The following is a 13,899-nucleotide window of genomic DNA, read 5'->3' as shown; positions in this document are numbered from 1 at the left end:
ACCATAAAACATTAGCAATCTGAAAAAGTAACTAGGACCGATGAAACAGTAATTTTTACCGTAAAAGTGCGATACAGGATATCACTAATAGTAACCGATCCATAAAGGTTTGAGGCGCGTCACTATTCGGTACACTAGCGCCACCAGCGTGCTGTCACGGGGCACGGAACTACCTCTACGAACGTTCTGTTATAGGGCCTGTTTCCTATCTGTTCCTACTATACCTTTCTATAATAATTTGTGTTTAGTATGGATCATTTCCTTTACCAATAGTTTTGGGTGAGACTTTAATTGTTTTTTCTTATTTTTCTTGGCTTATCGCGGTTAGCGTTTCAGCCACTTAATTAATGTGTAAGGGAGTCACCATACTTTATCGACCCGGAATAGCATTAAGCTAGCCAAAAAATCTTTATGTATAATAAGAGCGAAAAACAAGTGCGTTCTGCGTCTAAGGCCTTATTCAGAGTGGCGGCGGGCGCGTGTGCGTGTAAATCAAATGTACGTACAGGTTCGTTATGCTCACAGTGGCCACGACGCGGGCGTGGGCACGGGAGAGCGCGTCGCGCTTGTAGATGATTGGCTCGGTCCGCCTGTATCTTTCACAGTGCTTGGTCTAGCGTCTAGTGTCTGTTTACGATTTGGACGTGTGGATCTACTCGCTCGTAGCCGCTTCGGCACTGTGAAAGGGAAAACGCCGCACCCGCCACTGTGCCCACCCCTTTACTCTGAGTAAGCCCTAAGGTCCGAGCGGAAGCGAAGCGCGCAACGTCTTTTTCGCTCTTATTGCACTGACATAAATATGACTGGCTCTAGCCCATTCCGCGTTGAATGTTGATGGTGGTGGTGACACTCTAAACCATAACTCTGGTAGCCGTAGCAACCTTTAATATCTAGTTCTTCCTTTTCTTTATCGATCTACTGTTTCATGCACAGATGAAATGTTGATAGAGCGGGAGGCATTATATTCGAACGTGTTTTAATATACTTAAACTATTTTTTAATCAACTCGAAAAAAGGAGGAGGTTCTCAATTGGGCTGTATATTTGTTTTTTCATATCAGCCGTGATCATCATTGGTTTGTTTGAACGATCAAATATCTAAATAAATAAAATGATTTCATTTCTAGTAAGTAGGTAGGTAGGTTTCGTAGCATTCGGAAAAACCTAAGAATACTTAAACAAAGACTTCACTGTTTATTTACCAACTTATAGCCAGCTTCACCTCTCGCTGTGGAGAGAGTATCTTTTCCTCTTTAACCTGTCCCTTCAAAGGTAATACCTACCTCGCAAATCCTCCAACACGTTGTACGTCAACTACAGTTGACTGCACTCTAGTGCACATCTTTGGTTTTCTTTTTTCTTATTTTTTTCCTATCCTCTAAGGTGGTTTGAGTAGGGAGATATAGAAAAATAACAAGAAGAAAAAAGTACAGGTAAATCTTTCTGTCTCATATATATTATCTAAGTATTTACAATACAATACAAATATTCTTTATTGCACACTGGAACAAGTACATAATAATACAAAAAACAAAAAAAATATGACAGGTACAACAGGCGGCCGTATGGCTAAATAGCAATCTCTTTCAGGCAACCGTCGGGTTATAGGAAAAACTGTAAAATAAAATTAATTGAAGACGCATTTATGTGTTTAATTCACATATTGGACATCACAAATGAAAAAAAAAGAAATAACAACAAAATAAATAAATAATAATTTTTGCGTTATTGAGTGTGAGCGTGAGCGTTATAATAAAATACTAATAATAATAATTATAAATAAAAAAATTTAATATCAATTTTGTCTTTCTACCTTTAACTACAGACAACAACTTCGAAAACTATCCCATAAATGCTATTGCCCATGTGCAGGACATCAATTCCAGACAATGGCTCTAAAACCTTTATAAGCGCTCTAGTCCGCTCACAACCACGACTAGTTCGATACTTATGATTTAAAATGAACTTTATGCGGCTCACAATAAGATCAGTTCAAAGTCCATAGTGTTAAGTTTGAAGTGCTGTGATTGTACCTAAATTGCAGAGAAGATCTCTCGAAACCTTCTCATTAAATCCTTTAGTCCGTGTAGTAGCAATTGAGCTAAGTTGCAAGCTGCTTTCAGATCCAAACAGTGCCGGTGCTAGCCCATGTAGCGCCCGAGTGCAATCAATACTCTGGCGTCCAAAAAGGAATAGTTACAGTTGTAAGTATTCCCTTTTGAGTAAGTATTCCCTTTTCAATACTTACAGTTAATTAAATTTTTATTGAATTGATATTCAATTATTTTTTGTGAAATTACTCCACTAGTTTGTTATAATTATTAATACAATGATCGAACACTCAGAAAAAATTCCTTCGATCCGGTCGTATTCGAACCGACGTCTTCTTGCATACCGTGCCAGACGCTATACCAACTAAGCCACGGAACGAACCAACGGACCTCACGATTTTTTCTATGCGCTTGCGTCGTGTCTTTGTATTTGGTTTTTCAACGACTCTTTAGTCGTAGCGCCATCTATGAGAAATCTATGACAGATTTATCACCCAGTTAGTACCTTTACAGCTACCAGTCCTGGCGAGAGATGTCGCTATTCACTGTATTAATTAAATTTTTATTGAATTGATATTAAATTATTTTTTGTGAAAATACTCCACTAGTTTGTTATAATTATTAATGCAAAGATCGAACACTCAGAAAAAATTCCTTCGATAATTCCAGTTGTCTGAAATTCGGGTGCAAGTCGTGCAATTATAAATGATATTGGGAAGCAATAGCCCGTTTATTCGGCGCCCCCTAAGCCCCTGCACCCGTGTGCGCCACAGGCCCTGCACTATGGGTAAAGCCGGCACTGGCTTCAAAGCCGTCTTTATAAACACCTGAAACAAGGTGACGTAAACTAAACAACGTAACTGTTATTTTTTAATATAAGATACGTAATTGTTATTTTTTAGGTCTGAGTGAACCTCAGTCTTTTTCGTTTCACACTTGAGCGAGTAGTAGATGAGTAGATGTAAATTTTATATAGGTACATTATGCCGTATCTTATTTCATAATTGAAACCGCCTGAGACAGTTGTGGATTCGTGTTTACGATATGCGCACGTATAGTTCAATATTTGTGTTTGTTGCACATTACGTTGCCCTGTACCGTGTTTTCATTTTACTCTATTTAGACAAGGCTGTTGTGCTTACTGGGTTTTATGTAAATAATAACAATAAGGTAACATAGATCGTAATGGTAGGTAAATGAAATGTGATGTATTTAAACGGCTCCATACGTAATCGTTTAGATGTTTGAAGTCTCCTTAATATTAATTTCACTTTTATGTAGTTTTTTTCACTTTTGCTTTGTTGCCATTATATAAGCAATATAAACAAATATGTAATACCGATTAGACTACATAGGTGTTTATAGTATTAAAATATGTAATCACGTATTCAACTGTGTCTATCGTAAATTTTCATGATGTATTGGTAGTTAAAAGTACAGTTACGTTGTGTTTCCTGTACCTAAAGGGGCACATTCACCGCGTTGCAATGCTGACCCGTATTTTACTAAATCTAAACATATGCATGCATTGACTTAAATGTAAACCCATCAAAGTGAAGAAGTAGACTTCGGTATTTTTTTATCATCGTAGCTCTATCTACATAGAGCGATTCTATTGTACTAGTAGAATAGAATCAAAGTCGAATACCAGAACTCTGTGGATAAAAAAATGAGCACCTTATACATTATTATTTAGGTATTATTTTATTTATTGAGCATTGACTAAAGAGCCATCAGCTTAAATCGGTAACAAATAATTAAGAATCTCAAAACGCAATGTATGTACATACTTAAAATAAAAATGTATTTATTATAAAACCGTAATATAAAAACACACCATTTTGTTTTTGTGAAAAAAAAACATAGTATAAGTTTTTTTAATGGTGGAAACGTCAAGTTACAACTTTTTTGTAAGTAAGTATAACTTTAAGGTTTACATAAATAAAACTAAAGTAAATAAATTTTTTAAGCCTTAAAGCCAAGGACCTGCGATCTAACACCTTGCAATGCCTCAATAATCCACTACTTCACTATGAGACTGTCGGCTGTCGTTTAGGAAAGTGAACGTCTTGCTTAAAGGGCTTGACAAAAAAGGATGGCAATGTTTACCGGTTAATCGTTGGGCTATTTCTAATCCATTTTTATCGCGATGCGTCACTTTCAGCAATGTACCTTCTCATTCGATGCCGATAACGCGACGATAAAGAACTTTATCATTCTACTATGCTTGTAGGCTGTGTGTAGATGTGTCCAAATCGAAATTTGAAATAATAAAAATGATACTTTATTTTTTTACTATATTTTTTATCGGCTCTAGCCGCAGTGAGGTGGAAATTTGTGCAGCGTGCACGTGCAGTGAAATTTCGGACGTAGATAATATTAAGTTTATTTTGAATATTCAGTGTTCAGAGTTGGATAACATAGAGAATTTGGGGGATTTGGACAAGATAGTGTGGCCGCAGAACCCTAATTCTTTGATGATTTTTGCTACTTTCGAAGGACTGGGGCTTTCTACTATTGGCAAGTAAGTATTTTTTATTGTTTTATAACATTGTGTAATTCTTGTCTTTCTCCGACTTATGTGGTCCTGTAGAAAGATTCGTTATTTGAAACGATTTATATGAAACTTATTACTTCTTTCGATTTTACTCAACATAACGTTCTTTATGGGTACATAATTTTTTTTTATTACTAATTAATTGTAAGTATAATACATACGAGTGTAATAAAATGTTGACCTATATGAAAAGATAAACTTACTGTTTTTTTTAATCAGCGAATTTAAAATTTTTTACACCCGTACACCGTACACCGGTGATATTTTTTATTTTTGTTTGGTACATTTCCTATGCATGTACTTCCAGCGAAGTCACGTCGTTCGTATTATTGGTGAATCAATTTAGATAACGTTGTTGTGTCGTTCTCATAGCCTCGCTATCATTATTCTAGGTGACACTACAAGTTGTAATTTCTTAATACTAACTGCGAACACTAAACCTAACTAACGTAGGCGAATCGGTCCATCCCGTATCTTTTGGCTTGCTGGATGGTTTTTTATTAGATAAAATTAATGTTTCTCAACTTGCTTTGTCTAACGACGGCCGCCAGCAGCGATAAGTCATGCGACATAATTTTGACAGACAATTGACAGCTTGCACCTTTGAGTGCATGCTTCTTAGAGGATGGAAAAAAATAAAAACTAATAGTCTAAGGCATGCTTAGACGTACGAGATATTCGCTGACATCTTTTCATCTGCGGTTTAATGTCACGTGGCAATGATCGCTATTAAAAAAATAAGTATCGTTTGGCTGCCGAAGTATATAAAAATATGTTGATGTTATTCAATAAAACATTATTTTTATAATCAATACATGTATACTACAACACTTATGCTAACGTAAAGAATAAAAGAATTTACAATAGACTTGCATCTTGACTAGATCTCAACAATATTTAAGTGGCGGTGAATAATTTACGAACACATGTTTCAACGTATCGGCGGTCGCATCTCGCCACTGTTGCTGGGGGCCGAGGAACACGTACCTACCCGAGTTTGTTGAATGTTTAGAACGATTGGTTGTGTTTCTTTGCGTAAACTTGTATTTATAGTGACGTGATTTCGACTTAGTGATCTTGGCGAGCGAAGGCAACAAGGCGTACGTATCCGCCTTTGATGAATTCGCTTACCGAACAGGCGGCAGTCGGCTCGGTGTAAACAGCGACTCGACTGCCCCTCCTTCGGCAAAGCGAAGTAGTTTACCGAAGGAATCTGTATAAACACGCTATTAGATTGCCAACCGTAAACTTAATTTCATGCGCCATGTATTGGTATCACGTATAAGCAAGGGCCTGTTTAAAAACAGCTTTGAAATTGAATAAAATCTTTAGTTCTTCTGTTAAAGATGTTGAAAGAAACGGATGTTACTTAGATTGATTATGAATTTGAGTTCGCGTGACTATCGCAATGTCCATTATAGTCGAGCCAAGAGAGCATCCTCTTTTTGACAGATAGCTTAGTAACACATCCACTTTAATTAGTATCATTAATACTAGTATGATGCTAGTTACTAATATAATATAGGAATTTAGTAGTATTCATGCTCACCTGAGACCACAAGGAACAGAAACAACAAACAACAAAACGCATACAAGGCTATCGCATTCGTATTGATGTATAATATGCAATATGCAGTGAGTGCAACATACAATGTTACCAAATCAAATTTTTACTTTACCCATACATGTTTTGATAATTTTCTGGTTACTTAAATAATTTGTTAAAATTTTTTTCGGCAAAATTAACATAATACTTGTAAATACACAAGTAATTAATCTTATGACCGGCGTCTGCAATAATTGATTTGATTAGTTTTCAAAATGTTTTCATGTTGTCAAACTGCCTCTGTTGCCGAACGGTTACCATGCCGGACTCCCACGCAGAGGTCCCAGGGTCGATTCCCGGGCCGGGAGAAATATTTGTATGGCTTACATTTATTTCTCTCGTGAGTTTGGATGTAATTTGTGGTTGTCTAAGTGTGTGTCCATGGCACCCGCGACATAGGGTTTCTCTAGTGCGGGGCTATGTTAAATGTGTGCGTTATTATTATTATTTACTTTATTCTTCTCAGCTTGATAGCTGGTTCGAACCACATCTACGAGTATGTGGTGGGTGTATTTATTATTATTATTATGAGTGTGCGCGTTAAGTTTTTATCGTATATATTTTCGTTGACGATAACACTTTTGCTTAATTTCTGGGGATATATCTACCATAACAACCATATTACATAATTTTTTCAATTACATAATAGATATTTATCTTGTTGTTTGCGGAACATCTCTAGGTTTAAGAAAAAAAATCCATAGAACAATAACCTTTTTGAATGACGTATCTTATTTACTAACTATCACAACTTTAATGTAGATATTAAATTAAATTGTGTTATCGGAGTTAAATATTAAATATTTAACTGAAATGAACACGTTGTCAGTGTTCACAGTGGAGATAAATTGTATAATTATTCGTTTCCTATATCACAATTATTATTAAGTTACTTCTATCGCCGTTCATAGCTGTCAAAAAGAGGATGTCAGCTTGGCTCGACTATAGTTAAAAGAGACAACAGTGTTTTTTAAATACAGAATTGACACCAAATTCTAGCCAACGATATTCTTCAATAAAAAAAACCAAATTAGACTGTTGAACACAGCCCTTCTTGATAATGAGCTAGAATACATATAGATAGATAACATTACTCTAACGAGCTAGATATTTGAAACTAACAAAACAAGCTGCACGCTACAGATTAGGAATCTTATCACGTTTGAATAACACTTATCTGTTTTCAACGACATAGTTTGATAAGTAAAATTGTCAAGGTAAAGTTTAATTGTTTGTGTACTTAAGAGCCCTTTGCACTCATTTCTTTAACCGATTGTGGTGGATTCCAAAAGGAGGGTAATCTATTTATGGTATAAAAAATTTTGGAATTAGGTATTAATTTTGTTTAACGATTTCGATGTGTACCGTGTTTTTAGAAGACGGCTGTGTATTTAGAAGAAAATAATTATTTTGCTTTTATATTTTGACTTTTGTTTTCAACCATTCTGGGGAGGTATTTTAATGATATGACTTGAAGTTTAGGTAAATATAATGATAATAGTTAGCCTGTATATAGTCTTACTACTGAGCACAGGCCTCCTCGCTCAATGAAAGGGCTTGGGTTTTGGACTTAGTCCCCACGCGAGCCCGCTGCAGAATGGGAACTTCTCACACATTGCTTTGTAGATGAGTGCAGGTTCATCACAACGTTTTTCTTCGCTGAAAAGCTCATGGTAAATTTCTTTAAAATTAAACTCAGAAGTGCAAGCTCGGATTCGAACCCATGTCCCTCTATTTGAGAGGCGGTCGGTCAAATCATTAGGCTGTCACGGTTTTTAGGTAAATAAGAGCATACTCTGCCATATTCGATCTGTGGCACCCAACATGCACGGAACTACGGTCTCACGGCGGTATAGGTACCAGATCATTTAAACATGTGACGATGTGACCTCTTTAGGGAGGGAGTGAAATGGTTGTAAACCCTAGTGAGCCGTGACCAGGTTCACGGCAATAAAATAGGATACTTCGGTCCGCAGAAAATTTATTCGTAATTAAATCGAAAGGGGAAAAAGAGGCTGTAACAAAAAAGGTATATAGAAAAAACAGATACAACGCTACAAAACACTCCCTTCTCAAATACTAAATATGACACAGACTTACCCCGAATTCGCCAATTTTAAAACTTGGTATTAAAATTGGCACATGATTAGTAGTAGTTATTACAGATTGGTATTAAAACTGGTAAAAGAATCAAAATTAGACGCAATTGAAATTAGAGAAGTTCGCTGCCGCGATCGAGCAGGGAGTGGCGATGGAACGAAGCAAAATCAGAACGGCGAGGCAAAGGAATTACAGAACAATTCAAAATTTAAAAACAAGTGGCCAGGAACCGGTCAAAAGGCGATAAAAAGATGGGATGACGATGTAAGGAGGTCACATCGTCACAAATAGTTAGCACGGCACTGATCATTAATTAAGGTGCGTGCAGATCTGGCGAGTGCGCCGCGTACGCGCTGTATGCGTGCAGTTAAATGTGCCTCTGACTCTGCAAGCATACTTTGTGGCATGCGAACGGATCGCACAACGTAATGCAAGCGTGCAGCTCGCGAACCTTCCGCAAACAGGCGCATTTGCGGCACATTCTTTAGATCTGTACGCACTCTGAGATATCTATGAGGAGCGCCAAAATAAAAAGAAAAGGAAGAAACATAAACTTCGTTTTGTTATGGTTACTAAAATGTAAGCCTCTTGATTTTTCTACAGAACAGACACGATATTTCGATGATAAATAGATAATAGCTACTAGGAATTGTGATTCACTTCCTGTCGGCAAATGACAAGCTTTATGCCTCATACCTTTTTAAATGGATACAATGTCCTTTTACTTAGCTTTAATTTATGAATAAAGGTTTGATTTATATAAAATAGACATTGTATTTCATCACGGAACAGTGTGATAGTATGTATTATTAATAATAACGCAAACATTCATAGCTCCGCACGGAAACCTTGTATGGGCACACACATAGACAACCACAAATTACACCCAAACCCACGAGAGAAATAAATGTACAAATAAATATTTCTCCCGGCCCGTGAAACGAAACCAGGACCTTTGCGTGGCAGACCAGCATGGTAACCGTTCGGCCACGGAGGCAGTTAATGTACTATGCTATGGTGGAGTATTTGTAGGGAAAGTAACAAAACATTTAAAAAGTTAGGTATGTGACTCCAGTCAAATATGACAAAATTCTGTTTGATATTAAAAAAATAATCTTATTATTGAATAACACCAAGGAAAAATCCTTCTTCTCTCCTCTGTTGCCACACCACGGCCAAGAGACGCTAGTTTGAGTCTAGTCACATCGAAGGAATTTCTTAGTGTTGTTCTATCTGGGGTCAATAGTAAATAAACTATTATAAAAAAAGACGTGAATAGGTATCGTAGTATGTATCGTCATGATATTCAATAAAATAAATAATAATCTTTCTCTTACTATACTTAATCAAGTTTGGCAATTCGTTCTTATGCCGAACCATCAAATTGTGGAACCAACTCCCGGCGCATGTATTCCCTCCCCTTTATAACATCGGGTCCTTCAAACGTAGTGTGAAGAAGCATTTGGCCAGACCGGCAAAATGATATTGACGGAGTGAAGATATTTGTGTTTTCCATCCGTTACTCTCATCTCTGGACTGTATTCGCACTTTCCATCAGGCGCGGTGCAGTCATTTTGCCGAGTCACAATAAAAAAAAAAAAAAAAAAAAAATCATACTTAAAAAAAATATTGTTTCACTTTTCTTCGGCAGCTGGCTGTTAAGCCTGGCTGCAATCGCAAATATGTTTATACAGATTCCAAATTCAAATTAAATTTGTCTTCATCATCACCATTATCAATTTCCTCGTAGGGAGAGGTCTTAGGCCACCGTCAGCTTGGCAAACCCAATGCGGCTTGGGGACGTTACACGTCTTCTAAAGATTGTGTAGTTTAAATTAGTATAAAATTGATATTCAATTTTCTTTTGTGAAATTACTCCACTAGTTTGTTATAATTATTAATACAAAGATAAACTTAGAATAAATTCGGGATTCGAACCATCGTCTCCTAGCAAACCGTGGGAGATGTTATGCCAACCAAGTCACGGAACAAACAAGCGGACCTCACGATTTTTTCTATGTGCTTGTTGTCGGACCTTTTGTATTTAGTTTTTCAACGACTTTTTAGTCGTAACGCCATCTATGAGAAATCTATGAAAGTATTTCGTCACCCAGTTAGTACCTTGACAGCTACCAGCCCTGGCTAGAGATGTTGCTATTAACTATGATTAAATTTTTATTGAATTGATATTAAATTGTTTTTTCTGAAATGACTCCACTAGTTTAAAGATTTATTTAAAAAAATTAATAATTCATTTAGAAAAAATCTTTCGATCCGGCCAGTTGTATAGTTTATCTTATTCCGTTTTGTGACACAGTTCTATGCTATGCGCTATATCAGTAACCTCTAATTTCATTTAATATGACGTGTAAAAGAGCTTTAAACGTTAGAATTTTGGATATTTCTAGATGTATTTAAAAAAAAATATTGATGTCGTTTTACTCATTAGGTAACGAACTTTCGATATCAGAAAGGTTTTTGATACCTCTTAAATTTACGAAATAATTGCCCGGACACACTTTACGATTACTATTTAGGGACAACAATGCAGGTGTCCTCGAAGTATCCCTTTTTTGTTGGAGACTCGTTCCCAGTATATGAAGCATCATACACGTGGATACAATATAGCGAAGTTGATGAGACAACTTCAGTGTACTGTAACGGTAATGGTCAGAAATAGCGTGACAATTGCTACAATTATGGTCATTTAGGTCAATTTCTAGACAATCTTCCTCGCCTGTTCTGCCCACATCTATAAAACAGGAGGTACGATGACTGACAGTCATGCATACGGTCTTATTGTCAGTTTTATGCGTTTTAAATAGCTACAATACATTAACTAACCATGAAAATCTTTAAGTTCTTTCTCTCCCGTGCAAACTTGTATGCGTCGTTTCTTCGATTTTCAGACGAATTTTAGTTTCAACTAAGGCTACTACTAAATGCGGAAGTCCGTACAATAAAACTCCATGCAAACGAAACCGACTGTCATGCAGTTGAGATCGACTGCATGCAGTCGAAATTATTGTTTTACAGGCAGTTGTCGTCGCGCACCAAGCTCAGGAGCTCAGTGTAAAAGTTAACGACGAGATGGAAGCACAGACGCTACTTCTGGTACCATATCGTTGATAAAGATGAACAGGGTATTATCTTAAAAACACAGATGTTTCAGGAGAGCAATTTTAAAGTTTGTTCAAGCATTATTTATCTATCATTATCCTCCATATTTATTATCCCCACATATAACCCCACCTATAATTAATAACTGCCTCCGTGGCCGAACGGTTACCATGCCGGACTGCCATGCAGAGGTCCCAGGTTCGATTCCCGGGCCGGGAGAAATATTTGTATGGCCTACATTTATTTGTCTCGTGAGTTTGGGTGTAATTTGTAATTGTCTATTTGTGTGTCCATGGCACCCGCGACACAGGGTTTCTTTAGAGCGGGGCTATGTCGAGTGTGTGCGTTGTTATTATATGTATTTAAATTTAATTTTTCACATTTAACAATATTCGAATACTTCTTACTTTTATTCAGTTTTGTAATTTTGACAAAATCCTGAATTTGTTCAGACCTCTCTGAATCTCAGATAACATTATCTTTTTGAACATAAAATATTTGTGATTCAGAGTTTTAACTAAACTATTCATGCTTAACACTTTTAAATGACAGAAGGAGTAATATTCAATCCTTTTTTTTTGATAATGACGCACACACTCAACATAGCCCCGCACTTACAATAATATTCTGTATTTACTGTAATAAAGATAATATCTCTAACTATTTGGGGCTGTTCCATTCGGTGGTATGGGAAAAACAGCAAAACATCTATTAACAAAATAAACGGAATCACATTTCATCGGTAATTAAATATGAAATATGTATTTTTTTGGTTTTCGTCCATTATAACAAAGTTCAAGTTACACTGGTCGATTTGATGTGAAATAATTGACGACTCCCGTCTGTTGATTCGAATTCGGGCTGGCCAGTCGGAGCGCAGTTGTCACCGTAATGATTTGGCAGAATAGTTTTGAAATTTGTTTTGGCAGTCTCTACTCTGGGCGCGTGTTGATTACGGGGGCCACACCTATATCTACGCGCCCTTATTTTTTTTTTTTTTTTTTTTAATGACATTAAGTAACGGGACGAACAAGTCGTGTGCCTGATGGTAAGCTACACGCCTGCCCATAACAGTTGCAGTGCCACCAAGAGCTTTAAATTACAAAGATCTTGGGGGCACTGCCACTGCGCCCGTCACCCTGAGACATAAGTTGACAAGTCTCATGTGCCTGTAATTTCACCAGCACCCTTACCCTTCACAACCGGAACACAGTAATGTGACCATTACTGCTTGGCGGCAGAAATAGGTGCCTATACAGGTCTCATAGCGGAGAGTCGGAAACTGACTGACTCTTAAGGTGCGTCCAAAAGGGACTCGACGAAATCCTGCAACAGCTTCCCTCAGCGGAGGGGTTGATTCTCGGCGACTTTAACGCCCACCACATGGAGTGGGTATGATCAGCACTATACACCGATTATACAGGGAGAGCTATGCGCGACTTTGCCGCTGCATATGACCTCACACAATTAGTCGATGGTCCAACCGGAGTACTTGAAGGTCATACCCCTGGTTTGCGAGACCTAATGCTGACGTCTCACCCAGACGACATTCGGGTGTCCCGCATGCCTGCTTGGGAACATCTGATCATCTATTGATCCGTTCTGAGGTGAGTGTTACCCATGCTAGACGCCCCCGACCACCTGGGAGGCGTCGTGTTTCGCACTATGGGCCCACTGATTGGGACGGATTGCGAGAGTTCTACGCCTCTTTCCCATGGAAGCAATTGAGCTTCTCTTCGGACAATCCTGACGTCTGCGCAGCATCCATTGCCGAGGCGATACTGTTGGGTATGAAATGTTTTATTCCAAACTCTGCAGTGCGCGTCGGTAGTCACTCTCAGCCTTGGTTTGGTAAGTCTTGCGCTGAAGCTTGCAACGCTAAGAGCATGGCCTACATGGCCATGGCTTGGACTGTTACGTCAAGCGCCAAGGACGCACAAACTTCCAAATTGAAGCAGAAATTTAACGCTGTCTCCAAGTTCTGCAAAAGGGAAATTGCAGCTGCAAAGTTTACGAGGGTAACTCACCGCCTACTATCCCGCGATGTAAGTATACAAAGCCTCTACATATACAGTGATCTTTTTGTGTATCTCACGTACCAATGGGCAGCTGCCATCGAGAGCAAGAGGGAAGCAATGGCCGTGAGCTTAGACATCGCTAAGGCTTTTGATCGGGTCTGGCACAAGGCATTTCTGTCGAAGCTACCATCTTACGGGCTTCCAAAAGGGCTGTGCACTTGGATCGCCAGCTTCTTGTCTGAGCGGAGCATAAAAGTCGCTATCGACGGATTGTGCTCGGACACCATGCTCATCAAAGCCGGCGTTCCGCAAGGATCTGTGCTATCACCAACCCTGTTCATCCTGCATATCAACGATATGTTATCAACTAGTAGCATTAGCCTGCATAGCTATGCAGATGACAGTACCGGTGATGCCTATTATACAGGTCGCACAAATATCCACCACA

At 38.0% G+C, this 13,899-nt stretch overlaps 1 protein-coding gene across 1 annotated transcript in view; it reads left to right on the top strand.

Annotated features, from left to right (window-relative positions):
- Positions 1-3,138: 3,138 nt before the first annotated feature.
- The window catches only part of LOC113233890 (toll-like receptor 3), a 34,797-nt gene continuing 24,036 nt past the window's right edge, over positions 3,139-13,899 (top strand). The window contains exons 1-2 of the mRNA XM_026469118.1: positions 3,139-3,220; positions 4,368-4,574. Of these exons, the coding sequence (XP_026324903.1) occupies positions 4,528-4,574 (47 nt within the window). The 5' untranslated portion in view covers positions 3,139-3,220; positions 4,368-4,527. The remainder of the gene's footprint in view (positions 3,221-4,367; positions 4,575-13,899) is intronic.

Source organism: Hyposmocoma kahamanoa, unplaced genomic scaffold, assembly GCF_003589595.1.
Source record: "Hyposmocoma kahamanoa isolate Upper Pololo Valley unplaced genomic scaffold, ASM358959v1 80, whole genome shotgun sequence".
Lineage (NCBI taxonomy): Eukaryota > Metazoa > Arthropoda > Insecta > Lepidoptera > Cosmopterigidae > Hyposmocoma > Hyposmocoma kahamanoa.
Note: the sequence above shows the minus strand (reverse complement) of the source record. Positions and strands in the feature narration are given on the sequence as shown.